The 24,185-nt window shown below is 43.4% G+C and overlaps 1 protein-coding gene across 1 annotated transcript; it reads right to left on the bottom strand.

The window, feature by feature from the left end:
* Window positions 1-457: 457 nt before the first annotated feature.
* clvs2 (clavesin 2) lies at window positions 458-24,185 on the bottom strand (the record flags this gene model as incomplete). The annotated part of the gene is made up of 7 exons (XM_080751472.1): window positions 458-539; window positions 5,634-5,830; window positions 8,742-8,852; window positions 15,186-15,360; window positions 19,274-19,392; window positions 22,055-22,225; window positions 24,084-24,185. 7 exons carry the CDS (start codon window positions 24,183-24,185, stop codon window positions 458-460), a joined length of 957 nt encoding a protein of 318 aa, XP_080607598.1.

The following is a 24,185-nucleotide window of genomic DNA, read 5'->3' as shown; positions in this document are numbered from 1 at the left end:
TCAGAGCGTAGCGCTGCTTAATGCTGATTGGCTGCCGAGAAATACAAATGGCTCAGTGTGTGTGTGTGTGTGTGTGTGTGTGTGTGTGTGTGTGTGTGTGTGTGTGTGTGTGTGTGTGTGTGTGTGCGCGCGCAAGCGTGCGTGCGTGTGATGGATTGTGATTGGCTAGCAAGGATTGCCGTTTTGTTCGATCAGGTCAAAGTTCAGCTTAAAAGGACGCAGGTTCAAATCCCAGCTTTGCAGTCTGTGTGTGTGTGTGTGTGTGTGTGTGTGTGTGTGTGTGTGTGTGTGTGTGTGTGTGTGTGTGTGTGTGTGTGTGTGTGCCTGCGTGCACGCGCACATTTGAGAGTGTATATGTGAAAGACAAGGTAAATAAAGAGAATGGTGTGTGTGTGTGTATGTGTGTGTACGTGCGCGTGTGTGTGCGTGTGCGTGTGTGTGTGTGTGTGTGTGAGTGTCAGTCCAGGGCCAGTAGGGGGGCAGTACTGGTCTCTCTGTCCGTCTGTCTCAGAGTTCCTGGTTCCACCGCAGACTGAGACCTGAAACACATTATTGTTGCCATTGTTAGTATAATAATAATTATTATCATTATTATTACCAGTAAGACGCCTAAGGGCGAAAAGCAGGACGGAATTCGCACAGGACGGAATTTATTTGCAAGTGTGATTCGAGTTGCGGTTGGTTGGTTTTGGTTTTGGTGCCTATCCCGGAGTACTGCAGGAAAATAAAGACGGCCGGTAGATCTTGGGGATATACCGGTATACAGTAGAACATGTTATATTATTAATCCTTACTGTACTGTCAGGGGAGTCCGTATGTGAAGCCAGACTCGTGGATCACTTTCCATTGGGCGATGATCACCTAGAACCGCATTTTTTTCACGGCAAAAGAGAATGTCTCGTTGCACTCAGCAATGGCCACTCCAGGGTGTTCCGGGTACTCAACCCATTCTCACCCCCTCTGCTTCACCCGTCCGACGCGTTCCTAATTCGCTTTCTGCTTCACCCGTGCGACGCTTTGGGAACACCTACTGCGTCTATTTTACGATGACGGCCGTCACGGGGAATCGAACCCCGGATTTGTGTCACCATGCTCTACCGACTGAGCTAACCAGACGACTGGGAAATTCCTTTTTTTTTGTGCTTTTATCTTTGACAAAACGTGGATGATAACGTAGTCCCTTCTTTGAGCCGTATTCGGACGCGGAAGCAGTCCCCTGGTCAAAATGTACTATTCTGTCCATAACGGCACATAATTCGGTAACGCGGCTGAGTCGGCTCATGCGCCGTTCACACCGTTCGCCACGGCGACTCGGTCGCTACCGCTCCCTCGGCGATGTCTCACGGGGTTCATCGGTGCTGCTCTGTCGTTTATAGTGGCGTGAGCGGTAGCGACGGGTGGCTGGTAAACCAGTGAACCCTTCAAAGCGATATCGAATCCCGCTTCGGGAACTACTTTTTTTTTCTTTCTTCTTAGACCACCCAATGCGTCCAACCCGTGAAACAGTAGGCAATCCCAAAGCGTCTATCGTTCGACGCAGTACAGTACTTCACAACGCGTCGGTTGTATGACGCTTTAGGGGTGAGAACCTGTTGGGGTACTTGCTGTTTCTTAAGGGTTAAGGACCGGGTCACCTCTGGGACAACCAGATCTTATTTTATTGTTGTTTGGGACACGATCAACACAATCCTAAGTACTTTTTTGTGTTCAATCTGTGTTTTTAGATATTTTAGGATTTTAGCATGCTTGTAGCATGCTACAACGGGTCATATGATGCATTTTGCATCATATGACCAGTTGTAGCATGCTGAAATACCGAAAATGCTTCTAGTTGCATACATTAGGCTGCAATCATGCAGCCTGTTCGGCGAAAAACTGCTTATGTTACATATTTTGTGTGATGTTTTAGAAAAAGTTTTGAACAAAATCAATAGCCAAAAATATATTTTCATGACTTTCCAGGACCCTTGATCAATTTGAAAACTTTTCCAGTACTGGAAAAATATTTTTCTAATTTCAAAATATTTGCAGGAATTTCTAACCTGACTTGCGTCAGATGGTGGCAGTAGTGCGTAGGCTACCGCTCTACTTTACCATCTGAGATCTCTCGGGCAGACTCGATGTAAGGGGCGGGCCATTTTTTGAAATTCTTTAGCAGGTGATTGGATGTGGCCGTCTCTCTGTCACAGTCTGGGAGTGCCAACTCCAACCACTCATATTGGCCTGTCTGCATCCACGTGGTCTGCAATCAGACTCTATTGGCTCAGAGCCGCTCAGAGCCCGCCCGTAGCTGCCGCTGATTGGTCCGGCCCGGGGCTTTACGAGCGTTATCAACTCCCACCGAGAGATCTCAGATGGTAAAGTAGAGCGGTAGCCTACGCACTACTGCCACCATCTGACGCAAGTCAGGTTAAGGAATTTCATGACCGTGAGAACCCTGTAAAGAGTTTCACAGTTTTACTTCTAACTTTGGTCTTATTTACTATTCCAGGATCTATGGATATATTGTCGTAAGTACATATTCAATATTGATTGCACATGCATGCGTGTGTGTGCGCTCGTGTTCAATCAGACGCTCAGTCTGTCTGTCCAATCAATCAGAGAGCAGACAGATGCCTTGGCAGGTTTATTTAACAATTAAATAACCTAAAGGAATTCCTGTGAACATAGTTTAACTCCTTGGACATCCTCTGACCTCCCACAATCTGTCTCTGGAACTATTTATGATTCTACTGTTTTGTTTTATTTTGATTCTATCATGTTTTTGCATGAAATTTCAGCCATTTAGTGAAATGAAAAGCTGCAGATCATGTCTGTCCATCCGTCCGTGCATCTGTGCGTCACGCCTCATGCAGTGGTGGATAAAGTACTCACATTTTTTACTTGAGTAAAAGTATCAATACTGCAATGTAGAAATGCTCTATAAGGGTGCCCTCACACCAAAGTACCTATGAAATTGAAATCCGCGTTCCGCCAATGCATTTCAATGAGAGTGAAGCGGTTTCATGCCAGCAGAGGATTTCTGCAACAAACGCTCCCTTCTCATTGAAATGCATTGGCGGAATGCGGATTCCACTCTCATAGGTAGACCAAAATGCCTACAAGAGTGGAATCCGCGTTCCGCCAATGCATTTCAATGAGAGTGAAGCGGTTTCATGCCAGCAGAGGACTTCTGCAAAAAACGCTCCCTTCTCATTGAAATGCATTGGCGTAATGTGGATTCCACTCTCATAGGTATTTTGGTCTGAGGGCACCCTTACAAGTAAAAGTCCAGAATTCAAAATGTACTTGAGTAAAAGAGCGAAAGTATTGGCCTCAAAATGTACTAAAAGTGCCAAAAGTAAAAGTACAAAATGTTTGAAAATAGCAGATCTACAAGCTCACAACGCGTCGCAATGCGACACGTTGTGAGCGTGTAGATTGGCTATTTTCAAATAGCCATGGCACCTGTATAGAATAGGGCTAAAGTGGTTAATGTATGTTTTATAATATCATAATTTATATCTGCAAAGTAACTAGTAACTAAAGTTTTCAAATAAATGTAGTGGAGTAAAAGTTCAATATTTGGATCCGATATGTAGTGGAGTAGCAGTAAAAGTATTGGAAATTGGAAATACCAGTTCACCACTTTTCAACCTGTCTTCATATAATAGGTCCTCACTAATGTTCATGATAAAATAGCACAATTTTTTGAGCGGTGGTCACACCGTCTCCTATACGTGGCCGTGTGTGTGGGTAAAAACCGAAACCGAGCTATTTCCATTTGATTTAGCTCCTCATCGGTGAAAGCATCGTCACTGTCGTAGTCTGACATCTTTGAGAATTTAGCTTTCAGAAGCGACCAGCTGTAGTGCAGGCTGCAGAGCGGCTTGTTTTGGTCGGGTGTGTGCTGCGGCTGCTGCTGCCGCGGGATGCGCCCATTGAGTTGAATGCGGCGCAGTGATACACTCGAGAGGAAAAATAGTACCATGAGACAGAGGGGTCAAAGTTGAACAAGCATTTCTCCATGAAGTAGAAATATGTCAACAATAATAATGACGGCGGTTTTGTGGATTAGTTTATTACAAAAAAATGGTTCTAGCAACTCAATGGAACTACTTTTAATTCAGTACAAAAATGACCACAGTTCTGTCCAGGGGATTCAGCTGACCAATTCATGCCCTTGGAACAAGTCCATTACTGGTGAGTACTCTACACAGCTGCGTTTATAAAATAGGCGAACTATCACTTTAAGTACAGTACTTAAGTAAATGTACTTAGTTACTTTACACCACTGGCCTCATGTCACGGTCATCAGGGATCTTGGCCATATTATGGCCAAGATCCCTGATGTCATCAATGCCCATACTGTATATGGACATATTTTTGTCAGTATCATGATAACCAGTGTGGTTGTTACGACGCGTCTCACACTTGCAAATTAATTCTGTCCTTGTCCCTTTTATGCACATATATGGAGATCTCATCAATATCTGGAAATTCCCATACAGCATTTATGGACATATTGGGCTGTATTTTGATTGTTTTAAGTACCAGCTCTTATGCCTTAACTTAAAGGCCTGTCCATACTGTCTCTGACCACCAAACCTTTAACTTTCCGACGTGCAGCTTTCCGAACTCTAATTTGGGGTAATGCTTTTCAGAAGATGCGAGTGACATCATTTTGTAGTTGAACCGGACTGGCGAAAAGTTTGGTGGACAGTGTGGACAGGCCTTTAAGTTAAGGCATAAGAGCTAGTACTTAAGACAATCAAAATAGAGCCCTTCGTGTCTGTCTCTGCTGTTTCAGAGTGGAGGTCGCTTCTCGCCCTTACGGCGTCTTCCTGGTGTATTGTACTGTATGGCAGTGATACTCAAACTCCGGCCCACGGGCCACTTCCGGCCCGCGGCACAATTTTGACTGGCCCACCAGCTTAATGTCCTCGAAGTCATGCATCCAAACAAGCTTTAAACTGAGCAGATTGGACCTTGCGTTCCAGAGATAACGGCCAAAACATCTTGAAAACGGCCATTGAAATCGCGGCTTTTCGCCGTTTTCTTTTTTTGGGGGATTTTTGCAGTGGATCTGCCTCTGCCTGACTAATTAGCATACCCAAAACGTCATTGTAGGCCTAATGCAAATCTAATGAAGAGTACTGTAGCTCTACCTAACAACTGCATCATTAGCCATTTGGTAGCTAAACAGTCTGGGTAATCTATTTTAAATAGATATAACATTATAAACAACATCATAATTATCCCACTTGATAACAGGCAGACAGATATCAACCCAGACAAATAGGAGACAAACATACATTAAGTTTGTTTTGGTGTTTGTGTGGAATAGGCTAATTTCACAAAATTATTAAAAAGAGAAAAAAAAATCAGCATTACTTTGATTACAAATTGTGTCATTGACAGAATATAAATGGAATTCCAAGCCATAAAATAATGCACATTGCACTTGTCTTAAGTTATGTGGAAATAAAGCAAATAAAAGATTTTAACTTATTTATTTATGAACCAACCGGTTCAGAAGTTTGAGTATCCCTGCTCTAGCGCATACACACATGCGTGTGCGCACACACACACGCGCGCGCGCACACACACACACACACGCGCGCGCGCGCACACACACACACACACACACCTACCTCTTCATGTGTTCCCGTACGTGCAGGGCATGGTAGGTCAGGGTGTACTCGGTCTCGTCGTTGTACTCGGGGCCCAGCAGCGTGCGTGCCCAGATGCCCATGTCGTACGGCGGTAACGTGCCTCCGAACTCGGACGGCAAGCACTCCGGCTGGATCAGCTGGTGGAGCGAGTTGAGGTTGTTGCCATGCAGGAAGATCTGAGCCGAGGAGAGATGCAGTGGTGGAAAAAGTACTCTCTTTTTTTTTTTTTTTTTTTTACTTGATAGGCCTAGAATTATTGAATGCTTTAACTATTGAAAAATCACACCCGTGTGAAGTGGAGCTGTGTGTGTGTGTGTGTGTGTGTGTGTGTGTGTGTGTGTGTGTGTGTGTGTGTGTGTGTGTGTGTGTGTGGATCATGTGTACCGATTTTTGTGACATTTGAAGAAAATATGTAGGAAAAGGAGCAAAAAGTGTGTTTTGGAGAAAAATCAAGATGGCGGAAAATCTATCATGGCGCAAATGGGCGTGGCCTATATGGGGAGATGCGTCATGGCCCAAAGAATCCAGGGAAAAAATATTTTTAATTTTCCGACCTACGGTTCAAGAGTTACAGGCCAAAACGTAAAGTGGGGTGTTATGGCGCCACCATGCGGCCAAATGACACAATTATTTTTTATTTAATCCTTGAAATCATTATGAACCTCCTCTCCAAGTCTTGAAACTATAGCCCCTATGGTTTGCGAGAGACAAATAATTGAATGTGAGTTTTTGCGATTTCCATTATAAGTCAATGGGGAAAATTAATTCACTAATAAATTAATATCAATTAAACTATAGAACCTTTCTCTTAGAAAAGTAATAGCCCACGATTCCCGAGTAAGCCGGTCGATTTGACATATGGCGCGAGTGTGTGGTGGCAAAACTGTGGGACTAGTGGCGTGCCGAAGTTTAGGAAGTTCAGGCTACATACACACACACAGACAGACAGACAGACCCACACAGCCACGTATAGGGAGCCTGTGCTTCACACAGCTCCAAAAATAGCAGATATAGAAGCTCACAGCACGGCACCGAGTGCCGCGCTGCGAGCTTGTAGATCTGCTATTTTTGAAAAAGTTGTGAAAATGTGTGCAAATCTTTGAATGTATGTATTTTTAAAGCGAACGTTTGTAACTCAAATTTTGCTTCTGGGGGGTCATTGGAACTAACTATTTCGAGATGGGGGTCCGTGGCCAAATAAATATCAGTTTGGGGGTCCTTCACATGAAAAGGTTTGAGAACCACTGACATAGTAGTCTCTCAAGAACAGACTAACTGAGCTCCAGTTACAGTAAGTGAAATTGACCTTTTCTTTGATGATGGCTGGCCAGATTGAAGGATTCAAAAGACACTTATAGAATCGGGTCAAAATTCTAATTTTCTCAATTTTTTAAAAATAGCAGATCTACAAGCTTGCAGCGTGGCACTCGGTGCCATGCTGTGAGCTTGTATATCTGCTATGTTTCAATAGTTAAAGCATAAAATAATACACCATAATGTGTACCTGTTCTAAATGGGTTAAAAGTACCAACACTGGTCGCCAGCGGATAAACTATTTTTTTACGTGGCTGATTAAAAACGCAGGGAGCACATTCTGTCCCAAAGCCAGTGCCGCGCCTGTCAGTCACATGTCCCGCGGGGAGGCGGGACATGTGACGTAATGGGGAAGCGAGAGATACAAAAAAAAGGTAAACGGGGTCCCGAGAGGGGCGACGCGCAGATATCCGCAGACATGCTGGCATGAAACTGCCCCCTTCCCATTGAAATGCATTGGCAGAATGGGGATTCCACTCTCATAGGTACTTTGGTGTGGCTTCAGCCTTAAAGGTATATTCAGTGATTGTATGTCATTCAAATAAAAATATAATTGGTACATTTTCCATTCATTCTCCTCGCTAGAATGTGTGCTGACCATATAAGGACTTCCACCATGGCCCGTGTTATGAGCATAGCTAGATTCGGTATTCAGAGGTGGCCAGCCAGTCCTCGACCAATCAGGGTAGAGTATGGCCGTAGTTATGTTGATGTTTAGTTATGATGGTCAAAATAAAAGTTTTGAGAACCACAGTCGCTGTGAATTAAGAACGTCTGCGAAATGCCTGTAAACTATACTGAACTCATAAAATGCCACAGTCTCGTAGTAAATCAGTATCATACATATCCTGAAGCTGGAGACGTAGGCCTACCGATATTCAGTGATTGGGTCTAATGATCAAAACGAGAACATTATAATGGTGTAAAAAATCTATAAAAGACGAAACATTTCCACGCTGTAAGGACAGTAAGGGACAAGATGACCCCCGGCCACTTTCATTATCACTGAATACACTTTTAAGTAAAAGTACAAAAGTATTTATTTCCCGTTCATCATTCAAGTCTATGGGGAAAATTAAGGGGAGATTTTTTAGTGGGACCAGTAAACCACTTCCGCTGCGATGCTCTTATAGGGCTGGTGTGAGTCAGAGTAAACTACAGCCTGGTACGTGAAGCAGCAAGCAGCGCTGGTAGAGCGTTGCTTGGCGACAGTGTGTGAACACATGCAGCTAAGATGCAAAGCTACAAAGAGAAGCATCATATCTGTAGCTGTTGACCAGCACTCGTTGACGTCAGCATCCGCCGGACGAGTGAGGAAAATATAAAGCCTAGGGTTAAACAACACTTGGTGCATTTGTACCTTTGGAGCTGCAGTCAGGGGCGTCACACCAAATTCTGGGCGCTGGGTACAAGGATCCACTCACATTTTGTGCTTTAACTATTGAAAAATAGCAGATATACAAGCTCACAGCGCGGCACCGAGTGCCGCGCTGCGAGCTTGTAGATCTGCTATTTTTGAAAGATTGTGAAGATTTGTGCAAGTCTTTGGAAATTTCAAATCCTTGTTTCTATGTCAGTGGTGCTCAAACCTTTTCATGTGAAGGACCCCCAAAATGATATGTATTTGGCCATGGACCCCTGTCTCAAAAGATTTAATTCCAGGGACCCCCCAGAAGCAAAATTCTGTTACAAATGTTCACTTTGAAAATACAGCCAGCTCAACTTAGCTTTGTGGATTTTGTAGCAAACGTTGAGAGAGACATAAAGACTTACTCGTTTCCTGGTTTTGTCTTTGAGGAATGGTTTGATGATGGTGTACATGGCATGGATGTACCACGGCTGGTTCACAAAATGGATTCCTCCAAACCGCGCCGGAAAACTATCCTGAGGAGGAGAGGGGAGCAGAGGGCATTAGGTTAGGTCTGTGTTTCCCAAAGTTTTTAGCCTGCGAGAGACCCAAAAGAGAAGCGTTGCGTCTCTCTGGCAACATACTCTGGCGTCTGGCATTTTACTTTAACCCATTAAAACCGGGAAAGCATCATGTCAGCAGCATTTCATGTTAGATTTAAACCACTTTAACCATCATTTTATACTTTGGCTATTAAAAAATAGCAGATATACATACAAACTCATAGCGTGGCACAAGTGCCACGCTATGAGTTTGTAGATCTGCTAGTTTTGAAAAAACGTGAAAATTTGTGCAAATCTTTGAATATATTTTGAAGCAAAATGTTTAACTCAAATATTTGCTTCAGTGTGTCCCTGGAACATAATATTTTGAGTTGGGGTCGGCGGCCAAATACATATCATTTTGGAGGTCAATGACATGAACAAAGTTTGAGACACTGACATAGCAACATAAGCTTTTCGGAAAACTTGTTTACTTAACCAGTGATATCTTGAAGACAAGAATTTTCCTTTGCAATAATCTTCCGAAAAACATTTCGAAAGTATCGCCATAGAAGATGAAAGAAACTTTTGAAACACTTCTGGACTAAACGGTCTCATGCACGGAAAATGCATGCGCCTGGGCGCACGCATCTTCAACCCACTGGCACGCCCATGCGCATTCTGCGCTTGTGCATGTCACTGTTAGAACCGGAAGTTTGTTATGTTCTTCTATGGTGATACTCTGGAAAGATTTCTCAGCGGTTATTGGCAGAAGAGAATCTGGTCCCATCCTCTTTTACAGTACACTTTAAGACATAATAAGACATAATAAGACAGAATAAAGCCATAATAAGAAATAATGTGTTGGTAATTAGAGCTAATATATTTTATTAGACAGAAACAAAGACAGAATAGTAGAAAGAGCGAATACATTCTCTAGCACCGTCACCTGCCGCGGAACTGCAGCGGCAGACACTGCCGCACGACCGCTAGTTCTACCAGCAGTCGCACTGCATCGCCGGCGATAGGACCAGCAGTCCCACCAGTAGGACCGGCGGCCGCGCACGGACCGGCAGGTCCCGTAGCGGTAATCTGCCCGTCCGTGCGGTGGTGGCTGCCGCGGCAGTTACCAGCGATGCCGGTGCCAGATAATGTATTCGCTTTCTGCTATTCTGTCTCAGCCACCACCGCACGGACGGGCAGTTTACCGCTACGGGACCTGCCGGTCCGTGCGGCGGCCGCCGGTCCTACTGGCGGTCGCTCTTTCTACTATTCTGTCTTTGTTTCTGTCTAATAAAATATATTAGCTCTAATTACCAACACATTATTTCTTATTATGGCTTTATTCTGTCTTATTATGTCTTAAAGTGTACTGTAAAAGAGGATGGGACCGAGAATCTAAATCTCAGCAGTGTTTTAGAGTTTATAAAGTAATTTTTTCATATAGTTTTGCTGTTGTTAAAACGGGTCTCTGATTTCTCCAGTTCATCGATTAATCTTAATTTCTGGATTCTCCATTTACTGTTAACTCACTTAGCGCCGAGCGAGCCAGATTTCAATATGAATCTGCGCTTATAACGCCAGGAAATAGCTATATTGAATCCCCAAAATCACATTACATAAACAGGTACACGTGCCTGCGGATGCCACAAGATGACCACTAGAGTGAGCCATAGCTCATAGACTTTCCATGGTCCCATGTTAAGTCAGAATAAAAAACAAGGTTCATGACATAACAGGATGGTACAATGACATGCTCTCCATTGACATTCAATGGACAGGCCGCGGGCCGCCATTTGAGCTCAATACTGCTCAATTCGTGCTTGATCGTCTCAAACCACCATTGGTATGGGCATCGGAACGTATATAGATGCCACACAGAAAGTTTCCGAATCAAAATCCGACCTAGTGAAGCTACGTGAGGGTCGGATGGTTTGCATTGAGCCTAGCGGCTAACAGAGGCCTACGTAAACAGGAAGCTATGGCTTAAAGGTGACGTCATAATCGTATCCTTTTTTTTCACGGTTTTCATCTGTATGCTAGTCGAAGGTAAGCTAACCGTTCCGCTCCGTCTATCAACCCAAATTAAAAGCTTAAACAATGCTTTTATATAAAAGTCGCTCCGAGTCGCTCGGCACTAAACGCCATCATTAGTTAGTCGCCCCGAAAGTCGCTCGGCGCTAAGTGAGTTAAGGAATCTTATATATACATTCCTTCAAAAGCCGCATCCCACTTCCAAGCCCATTCACGCCCACTTCACATCGACTTCAACTCATAGGTAGCTGCTAGAACGTAAGGAATACCGCCCATAACTCTATCATTGGCCCCCCGTTGCCATGGTGACCGCCGTCCATTGGCTCGTATTCCCAGCTATGGGACCGGCGGATCCAATTTCAACCGAGGGGGGCGTAGCCAGAACACACACACACACACACACACACACACACACACACACACACACACACACACACACACACACAAAAATAGCTAATAGTTAGCTCACAACTTTCCACTTTTCTCTTTCACCTCAATCGCAGTAACATCCGTATACACCACTTGGCTAGGACTGATCACGTATGGCACACGGAGTTCTTAACCGGAAGTGCGTCCGGCGGTCAAATATGTCTGACCGGAAACGTGCGCTGCGCCACAATAGTTCCGCCACAATAGTTCCGCCACAATAGTTCCGCCACAATAGTTCCCCCCCCCAATTTTTTTTTTTTTTTTTTATTATTTTTTTTTAATTTTTTTTTTTTTTTTAACTTTTTTTTTATTTTTAATTTTTTTTTTTTACTTTTTTTTTTTTCAAAACCTTTTTTTTTTTGAAAAAAACAGTTTTTTAGTAAAGAAGCGGGCGTGGACTCTAGATGTGAGCGGCCCGAAGGGCCGCGAACCTCTAGTACTTTACAAGCGAACAATCTCTGTCTTCAAGACATCATGGGGTAAGTAAACAATAGAAATAAAGTAATTTCTTGGGCGAAGTATTCCTTTTACACTGCCAAAAACGTCCAGGAACGCGATAAGAACGCGCAGTGCAGCGCCACGGCCCCGTTATCACGTCCAGTGCTAATATCCCATGATGCATTTCGAAAGCCGTGCCGGGCCGGTTCCACTTCCTCATTCACATCCATTCTATCTGGGTTCGGTAAAATGGCTTTTCTCGCTGTTGTTTTCCCACATCGCTCATTTGTTGAAGACGGCGCCATGTTCTATAGACTAAAATAGCTATTAATCTTAATTATAGTAGTGACTGAGACAGCAGATTGAAAAACAAAGCTGTACAAAGGGCCATTCTCACTGAGCACTGTAAGTATAACTATAAAAATAGTTTTGAAAAGTCAAGTGGATGGCAGAGTTCACACCAACTATATAAAAAAATACAATGGTGAATGATAGGTAAGGGATAATGAATGGCTCCGCGGTGAATGACAATAACAGACCGACGGCCTGATAAAGTTATCAGGCCGAAGGGATGTTATATATCGTCAATCCCGAAGGAGCCATTCATTATCCCGCGTATTACCCGGCTACTAAATAAAATTAATAATTTGACTCAAAACTAAAAACAAAACAAAGTATATCCTTGTTTACAGACGGCTGGAAGTGTTCCACAAGTGTTGCGCTGGGCGTCCCCCCAGCACGACACGGTCGCCTTGGAAAACAAGGAAGTGCTGATTAGATAGAATCCATTTTCTGATACTACGTTGTCTATTTCTCACTTAACATATTTTTAAAAACCTTCGAGAGCAACGTTTTAGTTCTAAATGTCGCTGTGTGTTTGTTTACATGGCTGACATATTGGATACAGCACAAGATTCACGCAGTACAGCTTGACTGCAGCAGGTGCTCTGAGTCTTTGATTAGGCAGTGGTCTGTTATAGAGCGGAGCGGTCTGTTATCCAGAAATAACACACAGCTGATTTCAGCAACTGACCAATCAAGCATTCAAAAGTTATGGTGCTCAGTGGGATCGGCACTTAACTGAGTGAGTGCTCATGTGTGCCCGCAACCGGTGGCGGCCCACCTCAAAGTCACCTTTGGACCAATATGGCCCACAGCCCATAAGTGTGTGCCATATCAGTTCAATAAAGCAGTGGTTCTCAACTTGTGGGTCGGGACCCCCAGGGGTTCCACAAATTATTTTGGGGGGGTCCCCCAGATGATTAACTTAAACTTAAACTTAAAATAGTTGTATCACTCAACAGTAAACAAACCAACATAACATTTAAGTGTATAGAGGGTATCTCTAAAGTAAACATTTAAGGACTTTTTAATAGCTCTAAAATGACAAATTAAACATTGGTCAAATTGTCAAATATTAGAGGCAGAAATTGTGAAAATAGCAGATCTACATGCTTATTCAAAATGTTATGCCTCAACTCTTAGTGCTCATCAGGGTAGGTTCCCCAGTTAAAATACGATTATTTTGGCGGTCACGGCCTGAAAAGGTTGAGAACCACTGCAAGACACGTCTTTTAGTTCCCAAAGACGATTCCTCTTTTCAAGGAACGCTCCTCAATGTATGGATCCGGTTCCTTATGGTTTCCGGTTGCCACGCCATACCCCAGGGTTTCCCAAAGTGGGTGCCGTGGCACCCTCGGGTGCTGTGATGCCAGTGCAGGGGTGCCTCAGAATACTTTGGAATTCATCAGTATCACTTCAGTTTAACCACTTAGCTCAGTAAAACTGACCTGATTAGCACTGTACTTGATGAGTTCTTTTTCCATCTACCCCAACTCTCTTCACCAAAAAGTAGCCGATATGTGAGCTTGTAGATCTGCTATTTTTGGTGAACCTGGGGTTAGAGCACACGAGCGGAGTCAGAGCCGTTTCTGGGCCCATGGGGGCCCTAAGCGTGATTCTGCTATGGGGCCTTCCTGCGGGCGCGAGCGTAGCGAGCGCCCGCGAAAAAATAATAGGCCTAATATTTTTTATCATTTTTTAATCCATTTTATAATGGAAATATATATATATATATATAAAATATATATATATAAATGAATAAATAAAAAACGACAACAACAGGCAACGTATTTTTGCTATGTTTGAAAAATAATAAGCCTAATATTTTTTATAATTTTTTAATCCATTTTATAATGGAAATATATATATATAAATACAAATATATATATCAATGAATAAATAAAAAACGACAACAACAGGCAACGTATTTTTGCTATGTTTGATTTGTTCTTTTCTTATTTAAATAAAAAAATGAAAACTTCCCCATGGGGTGCTGGAACACCTGCAGCACCCCTAGTTCCCACGCACTGGCAGAGTCCTGCACAGTGGCCACTGTGCCAAATTCACTTTCACTTTCAGCGGTGTGGATGCTCGGAAGCAAAGAAAGTCACCACAGTTTGATTTGATCATTCCTTAGTCAATTATGAAGGGATTTCAAAAATTAATATCTCCATATTGCTTGGGAAGTCTACTTCGCAGAGAAGCCTTTGCGATTCGCTAATCGCGGGATTTCGCATCGCGATTTCGGTTTGAAAACGATTAACCATGCAGCAGTAGTTCTTTTCTGCTGAGGAGGGGGCGGTGGGGGGCCTTTTTGGTCGGCGGGGCCCTACGCAGCATGCGTAGTCTGCGTGTACGGTCCGCCGCCGCTGAGCGGAGTGGAGCGATGACAAAAGCCGCTCCGCGCTCCAGAGGGCTCTTGTCCCACTCGCTCGTCGCTCTGGTCGGCCACCGGGCCGCTCCGCTCCCCGCCGCTCCGTCGCTCAACTTGATTTTCGCATATCTCGCTCCGCGCTCGCTCCACGCTCCGCTCAGGGCCGTCAATCAGAGTCAAAAAAGTAGTTTGCTACCATGGAGAGCTACTTGGAGAGCTTTCCACTCGCCACTGTTTTGTTGGAAACATGCAGCTTGTAGATCTGCTATTTTTGAAAAGTCGTGAAAATGTGTCTTCGAATATATGTATTTTTTAAGCGAACATTTGTAACTCAAATGTTGCTTCTGGGGGGGGTCCCTGGAACTAAATATTTTGAGATGAGGATCCGTGGCCAAATACATATCATTTTGGGGGTCCTTCACATGAAAAGGTTTGAGCACCACTGACATAGAAACATAGTTAAAAAAAAAAAAAAAAAGAAAAAAAAAAAGTAGAAGGATTTGAAATATTCAAAGACTTGCACCCATTTTCACGATTTTTCAAAAATAGCAGATCTTCAAGCTCGCAGCGCGGCACTCGGTGCCGCGCTGCGAGCTTGTCGATCTGCTATTTTTCAATAGTTAAAGCACGAAACAACCCAGTGAATCCTTGTACGCAGGGCCCAGAATTTGGTGCGACACCCCTGATCCACCCACCCACCCACCACTGACCTGCAGGCCCTCGATGGCCAGCTTGAGGATGTTGGGCGTCAGCTTGGACGCCTGCTTGAAGGAGAAGTTGCTCCAGTCGATGATGAGGATGAAGCCGTTGATCTGGAGCTCCGGGTTCTCGATCAGCACCTCCAGCGACAGCAGGATGGCACGGAGGATGTCCGTGAACGAGTTCCTGACGGGGCGGAGAGAGAGAGAAGCAGAGAGAGAGAGAGAGAGATATGAAGACATTATCACCGTTACAGTAAAAGCCGGGTTCTCTATCGCAGTGGTTCTCAACCTTTTCAGGCCGGACGGCGGGACCCCAAAAATAATCATATTTTAACTGGGGACCCCCCCCCCCCCCCACCCTGACGAACACAAGAGTTGAGGCATTACATTTTGTATAACACGGTTCTATTGTGAAAATAGCTGATCTACATCTAGATCGGCTATTTTCACAATTTCAGCCTCTAATATTTGACAGTTTGGCCAATGTTTAATTTGTCATTTTACAGGTATTAAAAAGTCCTTATGATCTGGGTTCGTTGTTTTAATGGCAATATTTTCAAGGAGGAACTGCTTGCACTTCTGTCATTAACAGGTCAGACAAGAGGAGAGGACATCTGTTTGACACTCATGGGCTTTTTCAGAGGACCAGGGAGAGAGATTGATTTGGGTAAACTGGTGTCAGTTACCACGGATGGTGCGCCCTCTATGGTTGGAAGGGGAAAAGGGCTTATTGCATTACTGAGAAAAGAAACTGCAGTTCCCGACTTCAATTCTTACCACTGCATTATTCACCAGGAACAGCTCTGCTGCAAGCTGAGGGGCGGTAAACTCAAAACAACGATGGGTAAAGTAATAAAAGTTGTTAACTACATTAGAAGTCATGCTCTTGAGCACCGCCAGTTCCGCACATTGGTTGAGGAATACGAGACACAATATCAAGACCTGTCATTGCACATTGAAGTCCGATGGCTGAGCAGAGGCATCGTACTAGAGAAGTTTATGGACTTGCTGCCAGTGATTCAAGAGTTCATTACACAGAAGAAGCAGGCTGATCTGTATTATGTCAGTGATGAGAAATTCGCACTAGATGTGGCTTTTCTGGCCGACATAACCAAGCACTTAAATGCCCTCAATTTGAAGCTACAAGGAAATGACAAAGTGCTGCCTGTGTTAGTGAATGATGTTTCAGCCTTCAGAGAGAAGCTCTCCCTTTATCAACACCAGCTTGGTGCATCTGATTTCACGCACTTCCCAACCTTACGCTCACAAGTCAGTAAGCTACGCAGTGTCTCCTTTCAGCCAGCGATATGTGTCGCATACCTCGACGAGCTTGCTACTGAGTTTGGAAATCGTTTCACTGACCTAAAAGTGATCATGCCAGTGATTAGCATGGTGGAAAACCCATACAGCGCTGATGTGAGTAATGTTTCCCAGCACTGTGACAGATTTGGGGTTTCAAGGGAAAGATTTGAAGAGGAACTTATTGAATTGAAAAACAATAACGCTTTGAAGCAGAAGTATAAGGATGAATCCTTGGTGGATTTCTGGATGCGTTATGTACCTGGACTTTCATACAGCACTACTGTCTCTCTTTGTGCAAAGAAGATTCTGACATTCTGCCTTTTCTACAATGAGAATTATCAAGTCAAAACAGCGCAACGCTCTCACTGACAAGCACCTGCATGACTGTCTGCGCACAGCAACCTCTGCATACCAGCCAGACCTGGGGCGATTAGTGGCGAATATGCAGACTCAAGTTGTAGCCCTATAGCTGATTTATTAAACTATTCGTTTTTAATATTCAAGCAGTAATATGACTGAAATATATTCATGATTCTTTGTTTTTGTTTGCCTTTACTACTGTATTTACAGGTCTGGATCAATAACAGCCTGTCATTAATATGACTGAAAGATAGCATATTCATGATTCTTTGTCTTTTACTGTATTTACAGGTCTGGATCAATAACAGCCTGTCATTAACCCATTTAGTGCTCCAGACATGAACGGGTTAAATGTCCAGCGCGCCTTTCGTCTGCTCCGTCCGCGGCCAGTCTCTTATTTTGAAGGCCAGAAGTAGATTGCGCAAACATTTCCTGTTTGACGTCATGACGTCATTCACCGGAAGTGGTCATCGTCCCATGCGGTTGGAGTAATGGCGGATCGTTCCCTTTCAGCTTGTGTTATTATAGCGAGAATCTAATGCCATCCTTGGCTTCAAAAGTGTTTTTTGGAGAAAATGGACATTAAAGATGAGATAGACCGTCGGCTACCATGTTAAGGGATTACTATTTTGTGCACGTGGATCCGCGATGATGATGAATCGGCAAGTCCAATCGTGCCAGCACTTTCCAACGGACCGTACGGTAAGCTTGCCAGGTTTACTGTATATACAGTATATAGCGCGAGTATACTCAGGATCGGCACTCCGAGTACTCGAGTATTTTTCACGAGTATTCTTGGGATCGGCTACAAATGGGTTAATATGACTGAAAGATAGCATATTCATGATTCTTTGTTTGTCTTTTACTGTATTTACAGGTCTGGATCATTAACAGTCAGGCCATGGCTACAGCTGAAGTCATATGATGTCATTTTTTCCCAAAAACCACTTAGAGACTTTTTGTCTTGTTTTAAAACAAGATTTGTATTTTATTTCATTTTATTTTATTTTATATTATTTGTTTTATATTTCAAGGAAATTATTTCAAGGAATTGTATGTTGCATTCTGTCACAATTGTTCAATTCAATTCAAATGAGCTTTATTTGCATGAGAAAAAAACCTTTACATTGCCAAATTTCACTAGCCCTCATACCCAGACTACAGAACTGCTGTGGATATTAGTCTGACTCTGGTCTCAGTGTTATTTATTTCCAAGGGGCAGTTACAAAAAGATTCAACCAGATAATGTTAATTTTCACTTCACATTGTGTGAATAAACTGCATAATTTGATAACATTTGATTGTTTCATCATTCCATCCATGACAATATTTTGGTTCAATGAGGTTTGGCCTGGCTTATATAGATGGAAATGTGGCTGTTTTCTGTGCGTTTCCTTAATTATTACGCTTGCTATGAAGTGTGTTACAAAATCATTGTACACATCCAAAATAGGACCGTCATTTTTTTTGCTTGCGGCCCTTTGACTTTTGATATTTTGCTGAGTGGCCCCTGAGCCATCTTAAGTTGAGTAGCCCTGCTCTATACACTTAAACTTTATGTTGGTTTGTTTACAGTTGAGTGAGAAAACAATGTTTCACATTAAATTAATCATCTGGGGACCCCCCCAAAATAATTTGGGGGTCGTGTGTGATGTGATGACATCATCAAACGATAAAGTCGACTTCAACTCAACTTTTTACTGAGTCGAGTCGACTTGCAAAAATCACTAGTCGTTAATGCCCTAGTTTGAACACAATCATAGATTTTTTGTGATTGTATCTTTTTTTCAGTTTTACTCCATATATATATATATATATAGGATATACAGTAAAGCACCTGTTCACACTACAACTGTTGTCCGGAGTTGTCTGTCTGCCTAGCTGTGACTCAAGCAGCGAGGGCCGAACATCGACGTTGTTTAATACAATCAGATAGCAAAAAAACTGTTTGGATGCACAATGGGAGGTATTTGCAACGCTAGATTCAACATATTAAAACAAATAATCTAGTGTAATTTGCGGCAAGACAGAGGCTAATATGTTTGGAGAGGAAAGTACCGTTGTTTCCTGTTGAGATTGGCACATTTCACCAAGGTTTTTTTCATCTCACGTCACGTTGTCTGCTGACCTCACTCAGCAACGAAATAAACAGAAAATAAACAAAAACAAAAATAAAACAATTCACAGCTAGGAGGCAAGCAGTGATCACCCCATGATGTGCACTGCAATGTAGTTTCAAATGCACTACATTGCAGACGCAATGTAGTGCACAGAGTAAAAAAATAAGAAGACACGTGTGACATGTGTGATCTGGGCAGCTTGCCCCAGGAAATGTGCCAAGCTCAATAGGCAACAACGGCATTGGCATAACGACTACATTGGGGAGAGAAAGGGCTAAGAAGCACCCAAACATGAATTGAACTACGTGTGCGTACCTGCCCTGGTCCCAGTTGGAGGCGAACAGGATCAGTATTTTCCGTCCTTGTTGGTCCGGGGTCTCCAGGACTCCTGGGAACCCATCCATCAGCGCTCTCTTAATGCCTGGGTCATCCACCTGACACACACACACACACACACACACACACACACACACACACACACACACACACACACACACACACACACACACACACATACACACACACACACACACACACACACACACACACACACACACACACACACACACACACTATTAATGCTATTCTATCAGTTTGTACTGTTCCTTGAGATCCTCTGACCTCAACTTAAAGTGTTGTCCCCGCCCTCTCACTCAATCACAAGAATCTCACTTCAGCTGAAACAGTACAACTTAGTAACATAGCATTTTCAACCAATTGATTTCTATTATCAACAATTATTACCCGGCTTGGTTGAATGCTTGATTCTGATTGGTCGAGCGCTGAAATCAGCAGTGAATTATGAGCGTATAATGACCACTCCGCTCTATAATTCACCGCTGCCTAATCAAAGGCTCAGAGCAGCTGCTGTATTCAGGCTGCACTGCGTGGATTTCGTGCCGTATCCAACATGTCAGCCATGTAAACAAACACACAGCGACATTTACAACCAAACGTTGCTCTGAAGAATGTCTTTAAAAACATTTGAGGCGAGAAATAGACAACGCAGTAACAGAAATGGATTCTATTCAGCACTTCCTTGTTTTCCAAGGCGACCGTGTTGCGCTCGGGGGGACGCACTTTCAGCCGTCTGTAAACAAGGAAACACTTTGTTTTGATTTTAGTTTTGAGTCAAATTATTAATTTTATGTATTAGCCGGGTAATAAGTGCTATAAGGTCTTGCTGCTTGGTCATTATGGCTTATATGGACACTTCGGGCTGATAATTCCCCTCGGCTCCGCCTCGGGGAATTATTACCCCGTCGTGTCCATATAAGCCATAATGACCGCGCAGCAAGACCTTATCGCATACGTACTACCTCTTGTGAAACATGATACCACATGCCATCATAAACTATTACAAGTCACACTGTTTCAGCTGGAAGTGAGATTCCCCATTCTAGTGAATGATGATTGTAATATGAGGGCTCACCTTAAAGCTCCAACCATAATGGTTATATAATGACTGCATACCTTAAAGCTCTAACCACAATGATTTTAATATGAGCTCTAACCATAATGTTTATAATATGAGGGCAGACTTTAAAGCTCTGGGATATGTCCGGGTTTTAACAATAATGTTTATAATATGAGGGCAGACTTTAAAGCTCTAACCATAATGACTGTGACATGAGTGCATACCTTAAAGCTCCGGAACATGTTTAGGTTCTAAACATAATTATTGTAATGAGTGCACACCTTAACAACTGGGTGCCAAACTCGTTCAGTAACGAGTTAAGGCCACTAGGGGTCACCCTGCCAAAAGGAGTTGTCTCGTTCCTGAACGAGGCAACAAGGGGTTAACTTCCACAGATATAAAGAGCTAGATGCCTCGTTCGCCTCTGCAGTTAATTGGAGCGATGTGCAAAAGTTCTAGTCCGGACTTCCTGAAAAAACCAAGGGAACGCTGTCAGTCAAAGTGACTACTGGCCAATCACAGCGTGTCTTTTCCGTGACGTATCCAAGGACCACAATTCAATTCAACAGAGCCAGTTCCGATGTTGCGCTTCTCAGCTGTTCTTATAGGCTGCATACGTAAAGACCAGCCCCTACCTGCCTCTGATTGGCTTACCAACTTCCGTATGTGTGACGCACGCGGAAGCAATGAACACGGAAGCGACGAAGATTCCCTTAGTTGCTCAATGCATACGCCCCCTAGCCGAAGGAGGCGTCTAGCTTTATATGTCTGTGGTTAACTTCTACAGCTCTGCGTGCAGCTGCATGCCCTGTGAATGACCCTAGTCCATACGTCACCCCGTAGCTCAGAGAGAGAGAGAGAAAATGGCCCGAGCTGGTTCCATTGATTTCCATTCTAGGCTGGAACATAAAAAGGGCTTTATCTATGAATGAGGTGAAAAGAACGCCAGGGAAGCAGAGATCTGATTGTTTTCACGGCGACACTTTACCGCGATGGTCGGCCGCGGTTTGGATTTTAGTTTCGCGAGCGTTTGTAAACAAATGGATTTTCTTCCTCAATCGTCAGCGGACACTCACGTGCACACGCCCGAAGCTTCCGAGGCTCTTCAAAATAAAGCGTGAGTGAACGGCGGCAGCAGCAACAGCTAGAAATGTTAGAAACCTTAGCATCCCATGTGTTAAAGGAGTAGTTAACCCCCAACATTACCTTTTTCCTATTGATTACTCTTGCCATGGAGACTTGAGTTCAATAATATTTTTTGCATTTGTCACATTCCTAAGACACAAAATATATATATTATAGTAAATTTACCCTCCATTCATTCTGAATGGGGACCCAACTGCATGGCCCTGGATGGGGAAATCCAGGTAAATTTTACCCCAATTGATTCTGACTGAATCAATTGAGCTTGTGTCCCATCCAAAGCCTTTAATTTGGGTCCCCATCCAGGGCCATGTATTTGGGTCCCCATCCGGAATCAATGGGGGGTAAATGTACTATTATATATATATATATATATTTGTCTTAGGAATGTGACAAATACAAAAAATGATCATTGAACTCAAATCTCCATGGCATGAGTAATCAATAGAAAAAAGGTCATTGGGAGCGAACTACTCCTTTAAAGCTTTGGAACATGTACAAGTTGTGACCATAATGATTGTAATATGAGGGCTCACCTTAAAGCTCTGGAACATGTCCAGGTTCTGCTGTCTGAACTGGAAGTACTGAGCCAGCAGTCGGAAGGTCTCTGATTGGTCAAACTTCCTGGCTCTCAGGAAGCGCAGGATGAAGTCATCGTCTGTCCGCAGGAAGCCGATGTCCGGCCGCGTCACAATCATGTCACGCACCTGTAGGGGTCAACCAAGGTCAAAGTTGAAGGGTTATAATAGCAGGGAAGTGCTGGCCATTGGGAAAAGCGGGACAACTCCCGAACGGCCGGTTCATTCCCGGCCGGTCCAGGCCGGCCATTAGGAAAAAAATAAAATAAAATGTCGGCCTTTGTTCCATTTTGGGGGCTGGGCGGCCAACAAAGTAAATCGTCGCTGTCGGGCAGAATCTCGTATCTCCAAGTTTCAAATTTGTAATTTTTTTCGCAAAGCAAAGCCCTGCTTCATCATATAAAGCCGTTGCACAAAAGTAGTGAAAACAGCAGATCTACAAGCAGTTGTGTGCTTGTAGATCGGCTGTTTTCACTAGTTTAAATCATTTTTAAAATGATAAATACAAAACAAACGGTTTTGGACATACAAGGTTTCCACCCGACAACGACAAAATATAACTCATGTAATTGGCCCCACTGGCTTGTCACTTTGCAGCGCTATAGAGAGATATCTCTCTCTATAGCGTGCAGTGAGGGCCTCTCCAACTCTTTTTCCCGGGCTGAATCAGGGGCCCAGCATGTCCCTGTATAATAGTTAGCTGGCCTATATCTATGGGCCAATTCTTCTTACGTCGACGAACGTCAAACTACATCTATTGAACCCTATGGTAGACCCCAGCGGCGGGCTCTTTTGCTTTATGCATGTAGTTCACCCCGCCTGCAGTTCCAGCTTTGGCCAGTAGGGTAGCCGGCTTCACAGTTTACAAGCCGTTCTGGGGGCTTGACTCTGACTCCTACGGGCTGGGGGCAGAGCCTGTCAGCAAGCAGTCTTGGGTCAGGCACCAAAATGGTTTGCAGCGGCCCTGCCACGACGTGATTCAATCACTAAACCAGCATCACCAAGAGACGTTCCTCCTCCCCAAAGATACAAAATAAAATAACATAACAGCATGTTGAAGAGAGATTCAGGTGGTTCTCAACCTTTTCAGGCCCAAAATAAAATAATCATATTTTAACTGGGGACCCAAAATAAATTGCATTGGTAATCATTCAGTTTTTTTTTTAGTTTTTATGATCCTTTGGGTCATCCAAATAACATATTAAAAGTTGTGAATTATATATTTAGTGGATCAAGGTAAATTCAGGGCTTTCGAGTTTGGGTCCATTCATTTATTATACAGAAAAAAAAGACCCCCAGAAAAATCTTCTTTAAGTAACATGTGAAGGGATTTTTCCATGATTCTGAATCCATTGCAAGCATTTGTTTTGCATGAAAAACATTTCTTGGGCTAAAAACATCCCTCAAAACTATGGTTTAGTAATGAGTCATCACTTGTTTGTTGTGCAAAACAAATGCTTGCAATGGATTCAGAATCATGAAAAACCCCTAGTTAGACCCCTCACATGCTACTTAAAGAAGATTTTTTTGGGAGTCTTTTTTTCCTGTATAGTAAGTGAATGGACCCAAACTCGAACCCCCTGAATTGACCTTGATCCACTAAGTATATAATTCACAACTTTTAATATGTTATTTGGATGACCCAAAGGATCATAAAAAACCCTGAATGATTGCAATTTCTTTTGTTGGCTTAGATTCCCATTCACACATTCAGACATTGAAATTGAACAAATAACAAAAGGACTGCTAACAACCCCCTTGTTCCCTCCACTCCAAGGTATTGCAAGTCCATAGTCTGCATACAGCACAAAGCTGCTAGGAGCGTCACAGAAAAAGTGAAACCAAGAGCCACTTGTCTAACGGACAAGTACATTTTTAATGAGCTTGTCCGGAAGGATTTATTACTTGTCCCAGACAACAGGACAAGCCTTAATCTCAAGCCCTGGTAGTAGTAGTAGTAGTACTGTAGTAGTAGTAGTGTAAATACCTGCTGTATATCGTGGTGTAGAGTATCTGGGTTTTCATTCAGCTCCAGTCTGGCTTTCTCTGTCGTCTCCGGGCTCAGCCCGGCGTGCAGGTGGTTCATCAT

The sequence above is a fragment of the Nannobrachium achirus genome (assembly GCF_963921795.1).
Source record: "Nannobrachium achirus genome assembly, chromosome: 21".
NCBI lineage: Eukaryota > Metazoa > Chordata > Actinopteri > Myctophiformes > Myctophidae > Nannobrachium > Nannobrachium achirus.
Note: the sequence above shows the minus strand (reverse complement) of the source record. Positions and strands in the feature narration are given on the sequence as shown.